The 23,427-nt window shown below is 38.6% G+C and overlaps 1 protein-coding gene across 1 annotated transcript in view; it reads left to right on the forward strand.

The window, feature by feature from the left end:
- The window catches only part of Lix1 (limb and CNS expressed 1), a 50,390-nt gene extending 44,064 nt beyond the window's left edge, over positions 1–6,326 (forward strand). Inside the window, exons 5-6 of the mRNA XM_027401212.2 lie at positions 665–742; positions 5,296–6,326. Coding sequence (XP_027257013.1) covers positions 665–742; positions 5,296–5,583 — 366 coding nt within the window. The 3' untranslated portion in view covers positions 5,584–6,326. The remainder of the gene's footprint in view (positions 1–664; positions 743–5,295) is intronic.
- Positions 6,327–23,427: the final 17,101 nt, after the last annotated feature.

Here is a 23,427-nt window from a genome sequence, read left to right on the forward strand (position 1 = left end):
TTGGTGCTGGAGATCTAAAGTTGGGTCTGATATATGCTAAGTACCTGCTCTACCACCAAGTGAGACCTCAGACTCTATTACCAGGTTCTTTTGCATCTTGTAAAAACTCTTGTAGTCATTTACAAGCAAATGTGTATATAGGAATCTTCTATTCTTTTAAAATAAAACACAAAGTACATACCATTGCTGCTTTTCTCTTATTTTAACAATGCACCATAGATTTGTTTGTATTACAGCTTAGAGTGTGTTAACATCCTTTATGTATGCAGTATTCAGCAATATGGATATATCATACTTTAATTGTTCTCTAAATATGAACACTTAAAATGTTTCCATTCTCTGGCAATTAAAAAGTGATACAACATAATATAACTTTGTAAGTTATTCCTCCTACATTCTGACATACCTAAGTAACTTTTGGGGTGTACAATTATTTTAATCTGTGTATTTTTAGTGTTGAAAGACATTTGTCAACCATTTTGTAATGTCATACTGGAAGTAAGATAAAGCAGGGGAATGAAGGCACTTCGGGGGCCTTGGTGCTCTGTTTTTTTGGAAAGTCCCAAGGTTTCTGACAGTTTCATATATCTTGTTTCCTTTATTTCTTTGGGGTCATACTTATGTCTGCTCGGCTCTTGCTGACATGCACTTCTGCTTTTTGCAGGAACTGATGACTGTTTTCCAACTATTGCACTGGAATGGAAGCCTGAAAGCCCTCCGTGAAACAAAGTGCTCTCGACAGGTGAGACTTTCTGGTTGAAGGTTAGTGTGCCAAGGACAAGACTAGGAGCCAACCATACTTTGAAGAGGCTTCCTTTATTCAGATACTTCTGTTTGTGTGACCATATCGATTGAAACCTCCTTTGCTTATGCATGTCTTTTTTAAAAATTATGTTTACCTATTAAGTAAGAGAGTAGGGACAAGTGAAGAAATACTGAGTCAGGAACTGTCACACACTAAGAATGTTGGCTCTGCAGAGGGTTGATCAGAACACCCATTATTCTTAATACCAAATGAAGCCACCATAAGACAGTGCTGGATTCTAAGTGAAGTACTCAACGTGTGCATCCATCCTGCCTGCCTTGGATCTGCCCCCTTTGCACTATCCACTATATATATAGTGTCCACTGTTTCCAGAACCTCCATGATAAAGACAGGCAGAATTGTTACAACAAAACTTCCTTAAAAGCAGCAAAAGGGATTGAGGGCGTGGTTGATGAGTAACATTGCCTATCTGAGTTTCTAGCTGGCTACAGATATTCTTTAGCTGGTCATGGTCTTCTGACAGCCTAGCCTCTAAGGCCTCAGACATGGAGGATCTCTCTGTGTTTATCTTTATGCTGCATCTCATCAGACAGCTCTGTCTTTAGTATATTGGACACAGAGCCAAGCTTATCATCCAATTTCTGTTCCATTTGCTGTACAATTGTGGTCTTACCTAATCTGTTCTCCAAAACCTCATTGCGTAAAGCTGTTATTTACTGTAAGTAGGTGGTGAGGTTATCCTTATCCCTATTCCTGAGTCCTCTGGCTAGTAATACTATTTGTACCAGCAAGCTAACTGCCATTATGGCATATAGGCCAGTAATTGGCACATTAACATCCTCTTCAGTGAATTCACGTAATAAACAAAAATATTACCAATTTTAGCAAATGATTTCGCCATAATTTTACCTGATTTCTACTCCAGATGTAGTAAATATATTTGACCAGCAGGTAGCACAGGCGTTCAGTTAGTCCGAGGCGTTTGGCAGCAGTTGGTCAGCGGTGGAGAGATGTCATAAAAGCAGTTGCGCTTATCTTAGAGAGTATACAGCCTTGCGGCCACAACCATTGAAACAGATGTGGCTTTCCCGCAGCAGTGGCCAGGGGAAGCCTCTGCTGAAAGCCGAGGCCTACCTAGACTCTAGGCAGCTAGAAACTGTCTCCGAGCTGGGTGGATGGTTCTGAGCAGCTCAGCTGTAGCGGGTCAGCTGCTAGCCGGGAATGCCTGTGGAGAGAGGGCACTTTCCAGGCCTAGGCCGAGGCCTGCTGGAACCCACAGTCTGTCCCAAATGGGGTGTAGGTTTCCAATATCCCACTTCTGACACCAGATATAGTGGGAAATTACCAATACGGAGTCAGGTAGAAATATAAGGATATTTTATAGGGAAAAGCCTTACTTACAGAGCGACCTAGGCAGCCGGCATGGCAGCAGTCTGTACGCAAGCCCAAAAGAGAAACCGAAAGCAAAAACGCAGTCACCCTCGAAAGCTTGTGAGGGCGTGGTCAGGCACACCTGTAGCCAGACCCTAAGTAGGCGTGGCTACAGCTTCCCCTACAAGGGATCATGAAGTTGGACACACAGGCATTTAGTCACCTTAATTTTTTTTGTTTGTTTGTTTAGAAGTTTCCTCTCTGTTTTCCAGGGGCAAGGTCTCAGCATTCCTTCATTACTTACTGCTACAGGCCACAGGGATCATACAATGAGATCTCAATTGACAAAATCACTAGGCTGACCCAGCAAGATCATCATGCATTCGGTTGGAGGAAATGCCACTTGCAAAGCCTTGGGGATACCTGCTCTTTGAACAATCACTGTCACCTCTGTAGAACCCTTGTGAAGCTATAGTGCTCCCCTTTTCCAGAGTGGGATTCATCCCAAATTACCCCAGCATTGTATTAATCAATTATTCTACTTTAAATCATCTTCAGACTTTTATTTGTCCATAGTTTATGCTGCCCAAGGAGAGAGATTTACACACATTTTTAAAATATAAACTAAAAGGGGGTGAAATGCTGGGAGCCTTTAACATTTATTACTGAAGTAGCAATTAATATTCTAGGTATCAACTCCAGATTATCTGTTACTACAAATCTGGCTATATATAAAATATATACTGGCTGCTTTGTATTCTCAAATAGGCCCCAGAGAAAGGAATTCCTTCTCACCCAGGCGTTAACAGTAAGAGCTAGAGCCCTAGCCTTAGTTTTTCCCTTTGACATAATGCTGAGAAGTCCCCTTTAATGAGTTGCAAGTCACGTCTCCCCTGGGACTTAAGTTTGCCAGGAAGTTTTGCAGTCATATCCAGGGGCACCTGCTTTTCTCAAGACTCTACCCTGCCTTCCTGGCTCTAAGAGATATGCATGTCCTGTTGTCAGAGAGCTGTTAAATGTGCCTGTGGATATAAAAATTAGAAGCCTTGTGGGATAGAAGGCACTTTCAGAGAATTTTTAGAAGAAACTTTTTGGAGAACTTTTAGAAGAAGGTACTTTGGAAACTTTTTAGAAGGAACTTTTTGGAGACCCTTTAGAAGGACCTCCGGAGAATTTTTAGAAGGAACTTTTCGATCTTAAGAGAACTTTTAGAAAAAGAACTTTTGAGGAGAGGCTTTTAGAGAGAAATCTTAAAGAGAGCTTTTGAGGGAGTCTTTTTGGGAAGAACATTTCTTGAAGAATAAAGAGCCATGAGGGGAATGCATGTGTGAGCCTGTTTATTTCCTTTTGGCCCTCAGACCAGAACTTTTTAACAAACCTGCCTGCTGTAAGCCTCCTTTCTGAACCTCTGATAACTTACAATAGGAGCCCTTCCTCTTTTTAATACTAAGCGTAAACTCTATCCTATATGTTTAATACTTTTATTCCTATTGTCCTCTGGGACTTATCCTTTTTTTACCCATCAGAACTTGAAGGACAATAGTTTGTTTTTGAGAATTTCCTAATAAGAATTTGTATGAAAAACTAATAATCTACAGTAATCAAGATGAGGGTATTGGAGGCACTGAAGACCCAGTAATTTTTAGTTGTTCTTTGCTTAGAAACTCTAGCTTTCAAAATGTCAGACATGGAAAAGAAATGAGTAGCTGACAATGGCTTCAGCTATTTTTTTTCTTTCCTTTGATTTTATGAAAGTCCTTTGAAATATGTTGGATTGGTTATAAACACTTTTCCATGATTGTTTTTAATTTGCTAAGGTCATAAATAAATACCATATGTTCCTGAAAATAAAAATAAGCAATGCATCCATTCCCCATGATCAAACATATATGTGGCAGCATGATGGATTGATATTTTTTCATAGAAGACATGAAAGGAGTGGTTAATTTTTAATTGTTTGCAAAAGTAAAAAGTAGTATATTACAAAGGTATCACCATAAGACCAATAATGATGTCTCTATTTTACAATCCATTTTGGAAGTTCTTTCTGTGCTGATTGTAAGCCACTAGAACATTTGTCTTTCTTATGCTAACAAAGTGTTTACCATTCTAAAGGCGGTGGGACCTGGGAGAATGGAGCTAAAAATGAGGTGTACTGAAGTCTCATGCAATAGCCTACTTTATTTGGAGCATTAGCCAATTTATACTCTGAGGGTTAAGAGGAGTCACATGAGTAAAACTTATAATCACAAGGGCAAAGCACACATGGTAGACAAACTCATGTGGCAAAAGCATTTTACCATAGAGGCAATAGCGAGTTGTAATGAATAATCTGAAGTAAACTCAGTCCTAACTAGTACACCTGAGAGGAGCATGAAAACACATTCCAAGAACAATTTTATGTTTTTGAAGAAACTGAGGTCACAAGACTCTTGTCTTGTTTCCTTGGAATTTTCTTTCAAGCATGTTGGGACTATGTCCTAACAACAAAGCATACTGTCTAGGAAGTAGAGTCTTGGGTTTCAAAATCTTCTGAAGTCCCCTTTACTGAATGCTTCCTTTTTCATGTAATAGGCATGCCCAAACCTCAACTTGTCTGTGTAGCCCTTTCCTCTTTCTGTCTTGTCAAATGCAATAGTACTGGACCCAAGGGTCCAGTGAATAAATGTTGTGTTTCTATGTTGTTACAGAAATATATCTTCGTGAACATTATTGACACTCCTAGTGTTACTTTTTTTGTTTTGTTTTTTTATAAATTTTTTAAAGATTTTATTTATTATGTATACTACATTCTGCTTCCATGTATATCTGCACACCAGAAGAGGGCACCAGGACTCATAACGGATGGTTGTGAGCCACCATGTGGTTGCTGGGAATTGAACTCAGGACCTCCGGAAGATCAGTTGGTGCTCTTAACCTCTGAGCCATCTCTCCAGCCCCCTAGTGTTATGTTTTGACTCTGCCTGGAGTGACAGGTTTTGCAGGACTAGATTAGATCACCATTTCCTTTTCAGAAGTATGTCAATGGGATTTGGTTTCAGATTTTGAAAGTAAGAGTTGTTTGAAGGCCACATGACTGGGGAAGTATGGAAGACATTGCACACATGTGTTTTTGTTTCTGTTCATTGACACTCTGAACTTTTGTTTCTTGGTTCTAGGAAGTCATCTCCTATTATTCCCAATATTCTTTAGATGAAAAGATGCGAAGCCACATGGCCCTGGACTGGATCATGAAGGAGCGAGAGTCACCAGGGATTCTCTCCCAAGAGCTGCGTGCAGCCCTGGGACAGCTGGAGGAAGCCAGGAAGGCAGGACAAGAGCTACGGTTTTACAAAGAAAAAAAAGAAATCCTGAGCTTGGCTCTGACTCAGATCTATAGTGACCCTGACCCTTCCTCACCCAGTGATGACCAGCTAAGCCTCACAGCTCTGTGTGGCTATCATTAGCAAGGCCAGGTCTCAGGTTTCCTGAGGACTTTCACATCAGGAATCTCCTTGACAGAAGCTGTTAGAGATGTTAACTTAGTAGTCACTACCCGAAGGGTATACTGTACCTATTCTGTTCACAGAATGGGAGCATAAGACTGGTCCAGACCTCAACTTCCTTCTTCATGTATGTTTTCAACTATACCCCTAGTAGTTCTACTTCAGAATGAAAGAATGACAACAGAACTGCTTGGAAAGAATTCTTCAGGGTTTGATCCAGTCTAAAGCCTGGCTGATATGTGCCTTGTTTCACAAGAACCCTCCAAGAAAACAGCAGCAGGACTAGGGAATGTAGCATGCTAACAACTTGGTTTTTGTTGTTGTTGTTTTAAGAAAGGGTTTCTCTGGCCTTGAACTCAGAGATCTGCCAGCCTCTTCCTCCTGAGTGCATTGAAGACATGTGTCGCCACTACCACCTAGCTGATCACAACTTTTAAAATTCTGAAGATTAAATAAATAGTACAGATTATTTGATAAAAATGTACAGCAGTCAGTATATTCTTGAGCACTCCTGAAAATTGCTATATTCTCACCATACATTGTGAAATTAGTTTTAATAACAAAATTATAACATATCATATTTCTCAGACAAGAGAAAATTAAGCTACATAACTGCCCTATTACAATATCCTAAGAAAGTAATTGTGTGTAATATTAGATAGATTTTATCTCAAAATGTTATTTTAACAAAAATTACATTGCTGCCGATAATGAGGCTAAATGTCATCTAGAAGAGAAGGAATCAGGATTTTTGTTTGTTTGTTTGTTTAATAAATTTTTAAGTGAAAGAAAATTTCTATTTTTTTCACAAATTTAAAATCCAGCACATTTCCACATGTTAGCTGTGATCTTGATGTGTGGTACATCTTCACTGTATTTGCAGCCTTTGGCAATATCCACCTCAAAAGGATAATATCTGATTAGATACAAAAGCAGGGCTTAGATGGGTCAGCATTAAACCCACCTTCTGTTTGGTGATTATAACACTGTACAAATTCTATGAACTGAAAATGATGGAAATGGCTCTTTTCCTTGAAATAGTACCAGAAGCTTCAGCCAAAGTAACAAAGGTCATAGCCATGGATGACCCCATCTAATAGCAAATCAACGTCAACCATGACATTGTGCTGACAGAGCATCACACACACACACACACACACACACACACACACACACACACACACACACACACACACACACCTGTTACACTGGTACAGAGAACCACAGGTGAGGACCAAAACCAACACTACCTGTCTTGTTCTTAACACTACACTGTGAAAAGGGACTAAAGTAAAGGAGTCTCTAAGAATGTAGAACCCAGAAACTGTTTTGTTGTTGTTGTTGTTATGAACTCCTTGAAAATCAGATAAAAAGCCAAAGATTAGCTCATAGCAAAATATAACAATTTAAAAAAATATGTGGATCCCATCCTAAAATTCATGTACTGTTCCAGAACATCACTTAAACTTAGTTTGGAACTCACAATTTTAAAAGCATACATAGTCTTAAATTTCACATCAGAGACCCAGTGTATCTTTGATCTAGTCCATTGTATTATTTGGGCAAAGATAGCTTAATTATGAGAAGACAAACTAAGACAAAGTAGTTACTAGATGTGGGCAATTGTATCAGAATAATACAGATTTAATAAAATCACTACCCCTCCAATATTCTGAATTTTTCTAGAGCTACAGTTCATATGTGCTTTTGTTCTTAATGCCAACTATTTCTAGCAAAGGAAAAGAATCAAGCCCTTAGTTCTTCACTGTGAATTCAATCATTTCAGTATGGACACAAACAGATGGGAAACACCCAAGTTTATAACTCTCCTATTTCTTTAGGGAAAATGTTTTAAGCCAAAAGAAGTTTTGTTGACTATAGTTGAGATGTTTTAGAGTTCTTGTTTTTATTGTGCCATGCTTTTCTTTGGAGCCAAAGCCCAAAAGTAGACAATTTCTTATCTTTGACTATGTCCACCAGTAAACACTAATCTAAATACTGTCACATACTGATTTTGTGGTGTTACAGAAACTCAAAGTACATCCTTCTGTGCTGAAACTTAAAGTTAATGGCCTAAGAGTGTGCCAATACTGTTTCATCTAGGGTTCCAGTGTAATAGAACTCATTTTCTTTTCCCTAGTGGTTTTGGTTATGTATGTAAAATACCCAAAGAGCTCTAAAATCCTTAGTCAGACTATTCCAAGGTTGATGGAATCAGACTCTTTGGACACATGGTACAGGCACCAATGTTGTATATATCTCATCAGACAGTTTTAATGTATAGCGAAGCTGACAGCTGCTGCTTGCTTTCTCTAGTCATCACCGGCTCAAATCTATGATCTAACCAATAGAGTCATTGCCCCTCTTGACCTTGGACCTAAACCCAAATTTGAAACTCTTCTGGGCTACATAGGATTAGATACACTTTTTTTTTCTATAGTCCAGAACTAAAACAGGAAAAGTGTATACACAGACACACATGGGGGGGGGGTGATTTTACATCATGACAGCCAAGAAACAGAAAAGAGAAATACAGGAAGATGAGATGACAAAATAAAACTCTGACCTATTCCAATCAGTGTCAATGTCCTATGAACACCAACAATATAACCAAACACCTCATCAGACCCAGATTCTGCCCCAGGGTTTATGTGGACTCTTTTGTTTGTTTGTTTGTTTGTTTGTTTTTGTTTTTCGAGACAGGGTTTCTCTGTGTGGCTTTGGAGCCTATCCTGGCCCTTGCTCTGTAGACCAGGCTGGCCTCAAACTCACAGAGATTCCCTTGCCTCTGCCTCCCAAGTGCTGTGTTTAAAGGCATGTGCCACAAATGGCCGGCCTGGACTCTTTTTCTTATATCTTCTATGTGAACCATCTACACAAAGAATCACCTGAAATCCTTGTTTAAAAAATAAGCTCCCGTACTGTATTGCAGAACTACTAAGAAAGTTGTAGGAATTTCTAAGTTACTTACCATGTGCTTTCATGCTGCTGACCACACTTCAGTCTTTGGTATCCTGGCCTGAAATTACTTAATGGATCCTTCACTGAGCAGTATATCTGCTCTCTCAGGTAAGTACAGAGAAAGAAGGATTTTTCTGGAAGCTAGAAAGTAGCAGAAGGGACAAAGAGATATTTTTTTGTTTTTGTTTTTGTTTTTGTTTTCTCTCAAAAGAGCACCTTGGCACCAGTGTTCAATATTATGTTCAACCACCCTTCTAGGAACCAAACCATTACAATCGCCATCTATTAGCTTATGGTAAAATGCCCTTCTTTCAATCTAAGTAAACCTTGGTCACATTTTTGTCTGGGAGAAAAGCAGGTGTTAGGAAAGCAAGTAGAACTTTACTCTAATGGCTGTTGACTTCTAAGGAATGCTGGTTTCCAGTGGGAGATGACAGATTGCTATTTGCAGGCAGTTGCTAATTTTGACATGAATTGTACTCCATGAGTTCATTTGTAAAGATAAGAATTGGTGACAAGTTTCTCAGGCAAGACCTCATGTTAGCATTCAGGCATCTGTACTGGCCTGCCCTTGGGGTTCTGACAGGATATGCCCTCAGCTGCAGCCACTAAGAGCACCACCTATGTATAGTCACTATGTGCCCTTTTGAAAGGGCCCTGACCACCTCCCATCCTCGCTCTCTGTCTTTCTTTCTCTCCCTCTTTCTCTCTTTCTGTCTCCACTCCCCCACCCCCCCCACCTCCGCTTTTCCTCTCTCCTGTTGCTTCTGTCCCTGAAGGCCGGTCTTCCCCTTTCCCTAGTGAAAATCCCCTCTGCTTGAACCCTGTCACATGGCATCTTTCTCTTTCATGCCACATTTTTTTTTTAATTACAACACTCCTTAGCTATGCCGTTCCTACAAATTTGATCCATGAAAACTAACATGAGCCTGATAAACCAAACAGTTTGATTTAGCTCCATGGTAGATCATTTGCCTAGCATGTGCAAGGCCTAGTTTGGTCTTCAGATTCAGAAGGTAAAACAAGGAACAGCATGGATACAGGGCCCCATACTAAAACACCACCCTGGGGTATGGTATGTTCCTCACTTCTAGATTGGTTGTCTTCTTTTTCCTTCCCTCCACTCCCTATCCCTATTTCCTCTACCAACTGTCTGAAAACAAAAACATACAAAGGCTTTTTCTACTAGAAAAACAAATCGGGATTTGACATCTCTCAGTACATGGTTTTTCACAGGTCTGCATACACATATACATTATTGCTCAAGTTTCAGGATCTACTTTTTTAAGTTCTGGATCCATTTTTGCAGTGGTTCTTTCCTCTTGAAGCAAGATGGTAGCCATTCGAATGAGTCATCCCAATCAGTTCCATTCCAAGAACTGAGTACCATCATGGTTTAAGTTGGTGACTATGGTCAGACCTATATTATTTGTCTGTTTCTCTGTCAAGTCAAACCCATCTAAACAGCTTAGACCTAGTGGAAAAGGAGGAGGGCAAAATATGGGTTCAATTACCAGAGGTAAAATGGCAACTTCCCAGGACATTTAAAAATGATTTCCTATTCAAGGACCTTCAAAGACAGTATAAACAGAAGAAGAAATGCAGACTCTCCAACCAGAAACTCGGGAAAAGACTTCTGGGTAGACAAAGACAACATACATATACTATTAATACTTTGTAGCATTTCCAAACATCAAATTCCTCCTCAAAGGACAAACTGTCACTATTAAAGATGCTCAAAAGAATATTCTCCCCAGGGGAATTCCAAAAATGCTTAAAGACCAAGCATATAGTAATACATAGACACCCTGAGGACTTCTGAAGGGATGTTGCTTATTTATATGTAACAGTTTTGTTACCCATGGAAACCTAATCATTCTTATAACTCTGCAGTCACACTTCATATATCTTCAGAACTGATGAATTGGACTTATGCAAGTGAGTCTGAAAATTTCCTCTGGTCTGTTTCTGTTGGGCCCTGGCTTTTTCTATCAGTGGCTGCTAATGAGGTTTAATAAAAAAGGGAATAGTTATCCCAACAAGTGCAAACATTTGGAGCAAAAATGCACAGATCAATAGCCCAGACCTTTTAATCGTCCCTACTTGTGACTGAGTGATTTAATAACCTTAAGCATGCCTCTCTGACCTGTGAGTTGTGACTTACACAGTCATAACATTATGTGGGAAACAAGTAATTCTGAAGTGATCCATTGCGTCTACCCAAACATTGTACTACTTCCATCAGTGATTTGCGAATGATACCTGGAAGTAAGTAAATAGTGTTTAGTGAAGTTGGTTTCCATAAAGAAAATTTGAAAACACAGATGATCTATTGAAATTCCAGATTGCTAGGATAACTGAAAGGCCAACTTGAGACTACACTTAACTGAAATAGAAAAGAACAAGATGTTTTACCCTTTCAGTTAATCAAACGATATGGGCTATCACCTGTATATCTAACATCTATCCATCTATCTATCATTTACCACCTCTACCTATTTGTCTATTGAAAAAAAAACTTGGATCACAAGACCACTAGTGCAAATGAATTAAAAAATAAGAGGAGACTTCAAGTATCGTAAGTGCCAAGATATAGTTCCTTTTATCATAGATGATGACATTGTTAAAAACAAGAGTCAGTAAATTAAAACAACTTTCCTTTAACTTTGCCTTTTATTTAGGGCATTCATATTGGCAACATGTTTGGGATCTGTTTCCATTTCTCCATGTTAATCCACAACAGTATCTCCTTGCCCAGTTTACCAACTGTCTGCGAAAAGCCAAGGGGACTTGGCTAGCACTCTATGGAAAAGAGGCTTCAATGGGCTGTGTCTTGCCACATGTGCAGCTTCATCCCAGACATTGCAAGTGTCATGCATGTTGACAGTGGGATTTACAGAGCCTAAAATAAATGGCCTACAGAATAAAAAGTCAGAAACTATATATCCAGTTAAAAAGAGCATGTAGACATGATGCCAATAGTCCCCAGTTGGCAGGCTCCTCTGGGGTAGTTTTTATTTATCAGAGATTTTTTCTCTTTCAAAATCAGACAATGTTTATATTCCACAATCCCTTTCCCTCTCCCTCCCAAAACTTCTCACCATTCTCCAACTTTCCAAGACCTTCTTTGAGCTTCATTTTGTCAGTTATGCTCACAATGAAAATGATTGTTTTCCTGTTAATCTCTCCTCTTCAATTTATTTCATGAGGTTAATTTTCAAAATTTCAGAACACATTTTCTCTTCCCCCACAATAGTTATTGCAAAATAGGAGGCTTTGATTCTGTCTGCAACCTTGTTTTCCCTTCAAGTCTGGGAAGCAATCTTCATTGGACTCAAATCTTTAGTTTCTCACGTTGTCTAGTTACACATTCCATTTGTTTGATTCAAATTACTTTGTAGTCACATTTAGAATTAAAGTTCTGTAGGGCTAATCAAAGTAAATTGACTTTGTAGTAATAAAGATATTCTCATTTATGTTTACTCCCAATAAAGCTAATTTCTTTCATTCTCTCTCTCTCTCTCTCTCTCTCTCTCTCCTCCCTTCCTCTTTCCTCCCTTCCTCTTATTGTTTTGGTTTATTGTTACAAACAATATTACGTATGTGTGTCATTTTACAATGACCTGATTTGCTAGAAAAGTGTGCAAAACTTTTCTTTGCTCAATAGGTTCTTTCTTTCTTTCTTTCTTTCTTTCTTTCTTTCTTTCTTTCTTTCTTTCTTTCTCTTTTTCTTGTTTTGTTTTTCGTTTTTTGAGACAGCCTTTCTCTGTAGCTTTGGAGGTTGTCCTGGAACTCACTCTGTAAACCAGGCTCTCGATCTCAGAGATCCACCTGTCTCTGCTTCTAGAGTGCTGGGATCAAAGGCATGAACTGGCTGCTCGGTGGGTTTTTGTAACTTTGAAACTGGAAGTCCTTTATATCTGATATATAATTTATGGGTGCAAATGCTCATCCCAGGGTCCTGCAATCCAGGACATGGACAGAAGACACCCAAGCACCTTCCCAGGGACTCCAGCACCACTATGATGAACAAATACATGATGGAGAGCTAGGAAAGATGGAGTATGAGTATGTGGTGAAGAGATGGGAAAGAAAACCAAACAGAGCAGCTTATGTACCATGGAGAGAGGTGGAACTGGAGATGCTGTGAGGAACAGGTGGATATGAGGAGCCTCTGCAATCATCTGGTGATGTCGGGACTGTCTTCTCCCAAGGACCATGTCTAGGTCCTGGCTCCACCACAGCCTGTGTTTGTGTTGAGCCCAAGATCCATGTTGCCACCAAAACCCGTTCAGAGATAGATGTCCATGGTCTGGCCGGCTACCTGAGACCATGCTGATGTCTGGGGGCCATGCTGCCACCTGGTGCCAGTGGCCATGTCAGAGGAGCAGCAGGTGGCACTTGGGCTTCAGGAGTTCAGTGCACTAGAACACAAGGCACTGATGGGTGACCCTCAGCTAGGCAAGGCCCAGCAGGCTTCAGCTTCAGAATGTCTCTTGCTACTGCTGTGTCTTTACATGTTTGCCGCTGCCATTTTTCTCTGGTATCAGGCATAGTATGAATTGGTGTGGAGAGATTCTCTCTGCCTTCAATGTAGTGTGATTATCTCATGGGAATATCCCCTTCTGCTGGGCATTTTTACCTGTGGATTATTATGAAGAGGATTTCCTCTTCAAGCTGTACTGTTTAACTGAAGTAATGATTTTATACAACAGTAGTGTTAGTTTAAATAGAACTTTGATGAGTAAGGGTTTTTAACAAACATAGTCAGGGATTATGATGGGGGTTAGTGTAGTGGGAAAATTAATATAGATAAAGGTAGGATATAGTGTTGCCCCTACCCCCACTCCTGCAGGCTGCAGAGGATAGAAAATAGGAACAAGAAAGTGTTATGCAGCAGGACTTGTGAGTTTTCCTTGAGAAGCTGTACAGAATATGGTTTATGTTAATGATTAAGGAAAACAATCAAGTCCCATGAGTTAGCTCAAGTTCTTTTTGATACTGGAAATGTGTCCATATGTTTCAGTGTGTATCATAGCTAAAGCAAAGCTTTAAATAATTTCATGTAGTTAAAAAACACAGAATTGGATGGTTAGTTAGGATAATTGGACTGGACTCTCAAATAAGAAAAGTGAAACTAGTAACCTGTTTTTCTGGCAATTATAAAGCCACATCCTATGTAAAGGGTTATGGCTGAAAGGCTCTGGTCTATGAGAAATCTCAAAGACAAATGTTCAACTATATGTGGGTTCTTGGGGATAATTTGTTTTTCACCTGTAATATGTAAATGTTTCATCATGTAAGGGAAATGGGAAACACTTTTTCCTTGTAGTCATTGTAATCATTCACTTAAAAAATACAATGTAACCACACTGCTTTTTTTTCAATATCTTATTTTTTATATTACTTGAAAGATTTTTCTGGGTTATATAAGCTGTAAAGAAAATAATGAAGTTAGAAGGAAGTCTTGTCATCAAGAAAGAAGAGAAACATCAGGGTAGAAGAACAGACAGAAAAAGAATAGAGAAGAAAAAAAGCAACAGAAAGAATAATAAAACGAAGAACTAAGCTTTGGCCCTCAGAAAAGTCCTTGTGTGTCTGTTTGTCTGTTAGCTTACTCTGCATCTCCTCTTCAGTTTCTCTGACCTGATGAAGGTTTGCCATTCATCAGCACCCTAGGTGGGTGGGTGTGTGTGTGTGTGTGTGTGTGTGTGTGTGTTTCCTTTTTTGCTGACCCCAGAGAATTAAGTTTTACTCTCTCAGACAGAAAAGTCAATTTAGTGATTACTCTGCAGACTCCTTCAATTCCTTCCACCAGCAGCCTGGAGACAAACTAAGTTGAGTGGCCTGTGCTGCCGCCTAAACCCTAACCCATGGTAATGTCCTATATCTGTCTGGGTCCGTGGTTCTGCGGCAGGCAGGGTCTGTGTTGATGTCTGTGGTCCTCCATGTTTCCACCAAAACCCATGGCGATGTCAGTGGTCTTGGCTGCCACCTCAAGCCATGTTGAAGTCAGAGCACTGTGCTGAACTGGTCCGGCCCCTGAATGTCCACCACACTCAGGAGAGCTGGCCTAACCCCTTGCCCTACAGTGCCAGCAGTGATGGAGGTAAGAGAGCTGGCCCCGCCCCTAGAGGTGTCAGCACGGAGAGTTGATCTTGCCCCTTACTGGCTCTGAGAATGCTAGCCCCGCTGCTTAATGGCCACATGGTGGGAGGGGAGACCCTTCAGAAATTCGGGATGACCAACTTCCCCACCACCTAGGCCCAGATCCAGGACCTTGAATTAGCCCACACCAACACCTGCTCCATCTATGAACTACTGGAGCATGTGAAGGGGCCCATCCTGTGGAAGCATAGCCATAAGATCTCTACAGCTCCGGTCAACATCAATAGATCTGAAAGAAGTCTGGGTTGGGGTCCGGTATCGATGGTGTAGCAGAAGCCAGATGCCCTGAACCAGACCAACAACTCATTGCAATGAATATTTGCAAGTAAAGCTATTTGGGCAAAAGGGTATATACTGTGTGCCACACTACAGCACCCAATGCCACTACAACAAATGAGTATGTGATGTCGAGGCGGGACACGGAGGCGTGGAGTGGTTAAGAGCGGTGCAAGTACAGTGACAGCTGTGACTGGTATGAGAGAAGGTTGTGATTGATAAAGGTGCAGGTCATTGCCTCGGAAGAGTCTGTGAGATGTACTGTTTTTTTAATCTTAATTTTAATTTTGTTTTGATTTTGTTTTGCAGGAGAGGTTACAAGGGTGGCTATGGAAGGACTGGGAAATGAGTGGGACTGGGGTGCATGCTGTGACGTTTCCAAAGTATCCATAATAAAAGCTATATTAAAGAAAAAAGAATTAATGTAGACCTTGCCAGTTCTTTGTTTTGATAGCAAAAATACTTTTTATATTCCAACAGTAAGAAAAGATAGCTACCTTTTGTTTTTCTGTTTAAATCTTACAAAAATGGGGAACTTAGAATGATAATACATGTGCCAAACAATGCCACTTTCTGGAACTGAACCAAAATCTTAAAAACTGTAAGTAAGTGCTTCCTTGGCGGCAGGTTCTTGAATGTGCACTATGAAGGACTCCCGTGTGTAAGAGGTAGAAGTCCTCAGAATCTCGACACAGAAAGGAAAAATAAGAATCTGCTTTTATGAGCCTAAAAAGAAGGCAAGTACTCCATTAAGGGAAATGTTCAAGTTTAACAGCAGTTACAAAATCAGATTGACAGTGAATAATTATAATATATGTGCTATTGGAGAGAGTGTGAACTTTATTAAAATTGAAGCTTTGTCCTTTGACCCTAAATATTCACTTTGACAGATTTATCCTCCAGAAAACTTCTACTATCCTACAGAAAACTTCAAGAAAGTGCTTGAGGGACACTTTTTATTTTTGTTCATAATGGAAAACATTAAAATGTTCCTCAGTATAGGAATAAGTAGTTCACAGTCCATCTCTCCCTGTGCTGTCCAGTGTGTAGAGGCTAGGCACAATGCCTCCCAATCACTAATGTATAGTTTGTTTTCTGAGTATATAATGGAGTTTGTAAAAATGTAATAAATGGCCTCATTAATAATTTGTTATGAATTTGTCTATATGTGTATGCATGTTTGCATGTGTATGGTACATGAGGTCAACATTAGGAATGTGTGTGGCGGCCTGAGGTTGGCCATTCTCCACAAGATCACCCAGATGGACCCAGAGCTCAAAATAGGACTAGTCTAGCAAGTTCTCTCTGGGAATTGCTGTCTCTACCTTTACAGAGTTAGAATGAGAGACTGGTGCAACAGCTGTATTATACCCACCCAGTTTTTATGTGAGAGCTGAGAATCTAAACTCTTCCTCAAGCTTGTGCACCAAGCACTTTATCTACTTTATCTACTTTAGGGCTAGTTTTCTCTAGTCCCATTAATAATGTTTATGTGGATGTATGCAGAAATTCTATCAGATGTATTAGATAAGTATATTTTTAAACTAATGATGTCTAGTTTCATCTTTAAATTTTTTATTTTATTAGAAGTGTGTGTGTGTGTGTGTGTGTGTGTGTGTGTGTGTGTGTGTGTATGTGTATGATGTTTGAGTGTGGATACACACGTACCACAGAACACATTTTGAAGTCAGAGGACAACTTTGTGGAATCAGTTCTCTCTAACCACCCTTCATGAGGACTCGGGGGATCTACCTCAAGTCATAAAACTTTCATGGCAAGAACTTTCACACTAAGCCATCTATCTCTTCTGCTCTCTCTCTTTATCTTTCTATATGTGGTAAAACAGATATGTAATTGCATATGTGACTCACATTTGAATATCAAATTATATTTATCTTAGGAAGTATTTGTAACATGCAGCTTTTAAAATAAGTAAGTTTATTTTTTCTTTATAAATATATAAAAGTCCAATATAGATTGATGGAAAAAACAATTTTCAAAGTAATACATAAAATGCAAATCCCTTAAACAAATGAAACATTAGTGAAACTAACAAGTTTGATGCCACATGCACCTAGCATTGCAGCATAGTTATAGACTTAGGCAAAGGGCAGTGAGTTGTAATTTCATACAAAGGGAGAAACTTTTAAATTAAAGCTGGAAGTTAAAACCAAACTCAAAAGAAATAAGAAAAGTGGCAGTTTCAGGATTTAATGTTGGTTAATATCCAAATATGTGTTTGTCATGCATTAGTCATGGGAATTTCTTCTAATGACATATTGTAAAATCATGCATTTCTCTTTAATGGCACAGGAAAAATGTTCTTATTATTATTAATTTATTTTTACCTCAAAAAAGTTAATAGAAAGCCAAAACTAATTGTTCTCCTGGTAGACAGCAAACAGGATTCCTTTTGCTCAGTAACTCAGTTCTTGTGATGTGTCCCTAGGCAATTGGTAACAATGGATAATGGTTGAAATTCTATTCTGCTTCAGCTATCTGATGCTCCTGTTGGTAAGATGAAACCATCGTTGGACATTCTTTAGGCAAGAGCATCTCATGTTTTATGAAAGTAAATTTAGAGGAAGTAAAAGGTCTAATAAATTTTAAACTACTTTATCTCTTTTTATAGCATGCTTACATAATATTTATATAGCTCTGGCTTGTGTTCGTATTACTTGATATTCTATCTTAGTCATTTAATGTTGTTTCATATACACCTTTTCATTTGTTACTGTGTTTTCCAAACTTGTCATGAATAGTACGTCATCAGCAAGTTTATTTGCTCTTCAGAGGAATTTTGTTTTCAGTTTCTGCTATCTTTAGTGGCACCATCCTGCAAGCTCACTGTATAAATACTGTCTCTTTCTGATTTATTTTTCAAGTAGTAATATCCAAACTCTAATATTAAATATATTTGGTGCTCTCTTATGATATATTTTTCATCTAAATGGATTTGATCACTCTTTGAAAGCATGATAAGTAAACACCCATTTAAAATGAAACTAATAATGAATGGTTTGAATATTTTAAAATCCTTAGCATGTAATAAATCCTTGGTATATATTATCAGATTACTTTCCAAAATGGAGCCAGTTACATATATAACATATGTGGTGTAACTTCCACATAATTCCACCATTTAAACTCTCAGAATTGTTGTGATTGCTGTTCTAATAGGCAAGTTTCTTCTTAAAAAATTATAAATGCACTTTACTATAAAAAGCAAATGATAAATTCCAAAGCCCATTCTATCATCTGACAAAGAATCTACTTAATAACTTTATTAGCTTTGTTCTTTCTATTTGTTAGTGAATTTTCATTCAGCCAAAGGAGAAACAAAATATATGGACAGTGTTCAGAGATACATAGAGATGGGAGGCCATTATCAACTTTATATAAAGATAAAGACTATTTACAGAAGTGACCATATAAAAATATACTATGTACACCCCCAACTCTACTATTTCTGCCAAATGGAGAATTTATTCACACTTATTGTAGTTCTCTGTCTCTTTTCTTAGATACGCAAAGCACCACTGTCTCTTTCACATTCCTTACACATAAGCCAGAGTTTGCTGCAACCAAAAGGACAGGGAAGATGTGTGTATTCTGTTGATCTTCCCTGTAGAGGAAAATGGGGCCTCTATTGGAGCTGTATGAAGCAGAAAGAAAACTCAAAGTATAAATAGTAAACACCCCTTTCAAATAATACTAGCAATTTCTCCTGTCTGTGCCTTCTTTCCTAGAACAAATCAACTTGACTTTGCCTTTGCATATTTTTGCTTCTAGTCTTTGGTTCCCAAAAAGCCATAATGCTATGTCTTGGAATAATATCACACAGATGTTACATAGTCTATAACAACCTTCACGTGCTCTTGTTCCTTCCCCACAAAGGAAAGGGATAGACCCCAAAAAGCCAAACAGCAACACGGAAAGAGAAAGGCTCACACAAGTCCCATGTGCTGGTTATATTCTTAGTTTCCTTGGCAAGGTTGGCAAATGATGTCTTGAGCCAAAATGTCATTTGAACAAATGAAGTTCTTCAACCTCACAACAGATTCCTTGACAAAATTCACCCAGAATGCACCAAGGAACAATGGCAGCTGTGAGATAGCTGCCCTCTTCTCTCATTTCCTATTTACAAGTGAGTTCTGATAGTCTGAGGCTTTGACTAAACTTTGAATACATAAAACAAAGGTGCTTTCTGTATCTAGAAAAGTTTGCCCAAGTAACTAAAAAAGAAAACATCAGCATTATGATGCCCTAGCAGAGAAAACTGAGAAAAAGCTGGTCCAAGAAAACCTGGTGAAGAGGGTCTGGTGAGGAGGGTCTTCCCTGCTCCTGGCAGATGAAGTGACGTTTTTAATCTATCTATCTATCTATCTATCTATCTATCTATCTATCTATCTATCTATCTTTTTGGGTAATTTCAAATGAGTACTGTATTTATATCATTTCTACCCCTCTACCCTTTAACTCTACCTGTGTCCCCTTCTCAAATTCATGACTTCTTTATTATTATTGCATATGTATATAAACTACTGAGTCCACTTTGTGTTGCTAGTATTAAAATGTGTGTAGTGCTGATCATTTGGGATAAGATAACCTATCAGGGAGCTTGTCCATGAAGAAAACTCTTCCCCTGCTCCCCAGTGGCCACTGATTGCCTGTAGCTCTTCATCTAAGGAAAGAACTTGTTATAGTTCCAAATTCATGTCGGTATACCATTAAGCAGGGTCTCCTTTAGTCTACTGTATCACTGAGATTTCATGGGTACAGCTTTACTGTTATGTCTACAAGAGGCTGCTTAGCAGTAGATAGGTGTTACTTTCCATCCTCTCTTCTGTGATTTTCCCTGAGCTTTACGTGTAACAGTTGTATTGTATGTATATCATTAGGATGGGGCCAGAGTCTTCATGGGCACTTATTCTCTATATTTTGGTCTTTGTAACAGTTTCCATCTGCTTCAAAAAGAAAGGAAGGAAGGAAGAAAGGATGAAAGGAAAGGAGAGAGAGAGAGAGAGAGAGAGAGAGAGAGAGAGAGAGAGAGAGAGAGGAGAAAGCTTCTTAGGCTTACTACCCAGGGCTATAGAGGTCATAGACCCAAGAGGAGAACCCTACTACTGTAATTGTCCTCAACCAACATAATTTCAGAGGAAATTTATTTCTCAGAGGATATTGCATTATCTTAGGCAAATACCATCTAGTTCAGAAGGCAAATAATAGTATGGTCCCTATTTAAAAATTATTTAACTCTTGGAGCTGAAAAGCTGGATTCCAGTTAAGAGGAATTGCTGCTGTTGCACAGGACCTGAGTTAGGTTCCCAGCATCCACATTGGTTAGGTCACAAATGCCTACAATGGCAGCTCCAGGGGACCTGATGCCCTCTTCTCTTCTTTAGAGTAGTTGCACTTAAATCTTCTTACATACACATGAATAAAAAAATAAAAAAATGAATCTTAAAAGAGAATTCATGTAACTCATTTTATATCTATTAGTTACACACCTGTATCTATATAAAGATATATAAATGTATTTGGAGAAGAGTTCCTCTACTTGGATATTTGAAGGAATTATATGTATAAAGATGGAGACAATTTGAAAGGCATATTTACATCAAACTGAAAACAATTTACTCCAGTTACCATAGAGTAAGGAGAAATAGAACTATGTTAAAAAGTGACTATGATGAAATAATCATCTATAGCTTAACATTTCAAGTTTGTGAAATATTAACTCAATCATGCTCTAATTATATGCTATGTAAATGCTTAGTATCTTTTTTACTTAATCTTTCAAATTAATCTTAAAAGTTTACTTAATATTTCCTAATTCTATTAAAAATCTATTTTACACATCTTTTTATATTTCTGTCCTTCTGCCCTAAATAATAGTCAGGGTTAGGGTAACACTTGATAACTGCAGCAAATTTGGATCTACCAATTGCATTTTACCGAAATGCAGTGACATGAGCCATAATCCCAATTTTTAGGAGGCAGAAGCAGAGGGATGATTTAAATCCAAGAGATTGAGACCAACCAGGGCAACTTAATGAGACTCTATTCTTACTAAAAAAAAACTACAAGATACATTTTAAGGTTGACTTCCTATTACTTTTAAAGATATATTTTACATGGGCTGGAAGTATATTTTAGTGATAAGATTGTACAATTAGCATGCACAAGACTGAGTTCAATTCTCAGAATATATGACATATACATATAATGTGTATTATAAAATGCCTTTCTCCTGATTCTTAATTTTTAGTGTATCTGCATGCTACTGTCATATTGGTTCAGTTGTTTGGGCCAAATCAGAGATGTAACCATAGATTGTTGTCAATGGTTTAGAGAGTAAAATCAAATTCCTATGGTAAACACAGGCAATATTCTTGTAACTGTCATTATAACAAGCATTCTAATCTCAGAGTTAGTAGGCATCAGTCACAAAATATAGACATCTCAATTTCAGTGGGGACCACTCTGCTTTTTTTTAGCAAACAGATTTGAAGAGAAGCTGAAATTTATGATTATGAAAGATGGACGAGATAATTTAAGTAGATTTGGCATGCAATTGGCATGTAGGAAATTTGCTGATGTTTCCCAAGCTATCTGAAAAGATGTCATAACTGATGTACTCAAAACCACTGAATCAACATTTTTCCTCATAGCTCTTCACCTGCAGGAACCAAAGTTAGAGGCTTCTAGTTAATGGGTTGAGGCTCATAATTTTCTGTTTCTATTCTGTGTTACATGAGTTTGTATAACACAAACACCTGTTTCCCTTACTGTACATCAAATGCTGGGCTAATGCTTTATAATTATCAGAGTTTTGCATTACAATAGATCTGTGATGTTAGAAATACTTTATCTCCATTTATAGAGTGTGAACAACTTCAGAGAAATTAAATGGCTTGTCAAAAAAAGCATAAAATGATCAGTTAGATGGATCTGAGTATAAATACTTCCTCATCACTGGCCAATTTAGTATTTCTCAGACTTTCATGAGCACAACAATCAGTCAGGGAGGCACACCCGGACACTGCCGAGACCCCGGTGGCACTTCTGCCTCCATCCACTGGCTTAGGTAGGCCAGGGGCTGTTTCCAGTTCTACTTGTGCAGCCCTGCGGGGAAACATCTGATGACAGGGATCTGCTCACCAGACCCGAACTCAGCAGTGGGATCCAACACACCTGGACACTGCCAAGACCCCAGTGACAGTGCCACCTTCATCCACGAGAAGAGGACAGACATCAGAGTATTGGAACTGTTTACATCTATCAGAAGGGAACCTTTGTCTCCTACCCACCAGGAGAGGAAGACACTCCTGGCTACACCAACCAGAAGAAAGGATAAGAAGAGGACAATGTAAAAGCACATTCAACAACAGAAAACCCAATATGACACCACGGGAGACTAGGAACCATACACCAGCAAGACCTGGACATCACAATGCAGACGAAGCAGAAGAGAATGACCTTAAGCACATCTTCATAAAAATGATAGAGGACCTCAAAGAGGACATGAGAAAATCCCTTGAAGAAATGGAAGAAAAAAAAAATACAAGATATCAACAAATCTCTCAAGGAAACAGTTCAAGACCTAAAAACTGAAATAGAGACAATAAAGAAAGCACAATCTGAGGGAATACTGGAAATAGAAAAGCTGGGTAAATGATCAGGAACTACAGACGCAAGCATAACCAACAGAATACAAGAGATGGAAGAAAGAATCTCAAGAGTTGAAGATGCACTAGGAGAAATAGACACATCAACCAAAGAAAATCTTAAGTCCAACAAATCCCTAATACAAAACATCCAGGAAATATGGGATACCGTGAAAAGACCAAACCTAAGAATAATAGTTATAGAAGAAGGTGAAGAAATCCAACTCAAAGGCCCAGAAAACATATTCAACAAACTCACAGAAGAAAACTTTCCCAACCTAAAGAAAGACATGCCAATGAAAATACAAGAAGCCTACAGAACACCAAATAGACTGAACCAAAAAAAAGATCTCCTCATCACATAATAATCAAAACACCAAACATACAGAATAAAGAGAAAATATTAAGAGCAGCAAAGGAAAAATGTCATGCAACATATAAAGGCAAACCTATCAGAATTACACCTGACTTTTCCATGGAAACTCTAAAAGCCAGAAGGTCCTGGATAGATATTCTACCTACACTGAGACCATGAATGCCAGCCCAGACTACTATACCCAGCAAAGCTTTCAATCAATATAGATGGAGAAAATAAGATATTCCATGACAAAACCAGATTCAAACAATACATATCCAACAAACCAGCCTTACAGAAAGTTCTGGAAAGAAAACTGCAAGCCAAGGAAGTTAACTACAACAAGAAAAATATAGGCAATAGATAATCACACTT

Source organism: Cricetulus griseus, chromosome 2, assembly GCF_003668045.3.
Source record: "Cricetulus griseus strain 17A/GY chromosome 2, alternate assembly CriGri-PICRH-1.0, whole genome shotgun sequence".
Classification (NCBI taxonomy): Eukaryota; Metazoa; Chordata; class Mammalia; order Rodentia; family Cricetidae; genus Cricetulus; species Cricetulus griseus.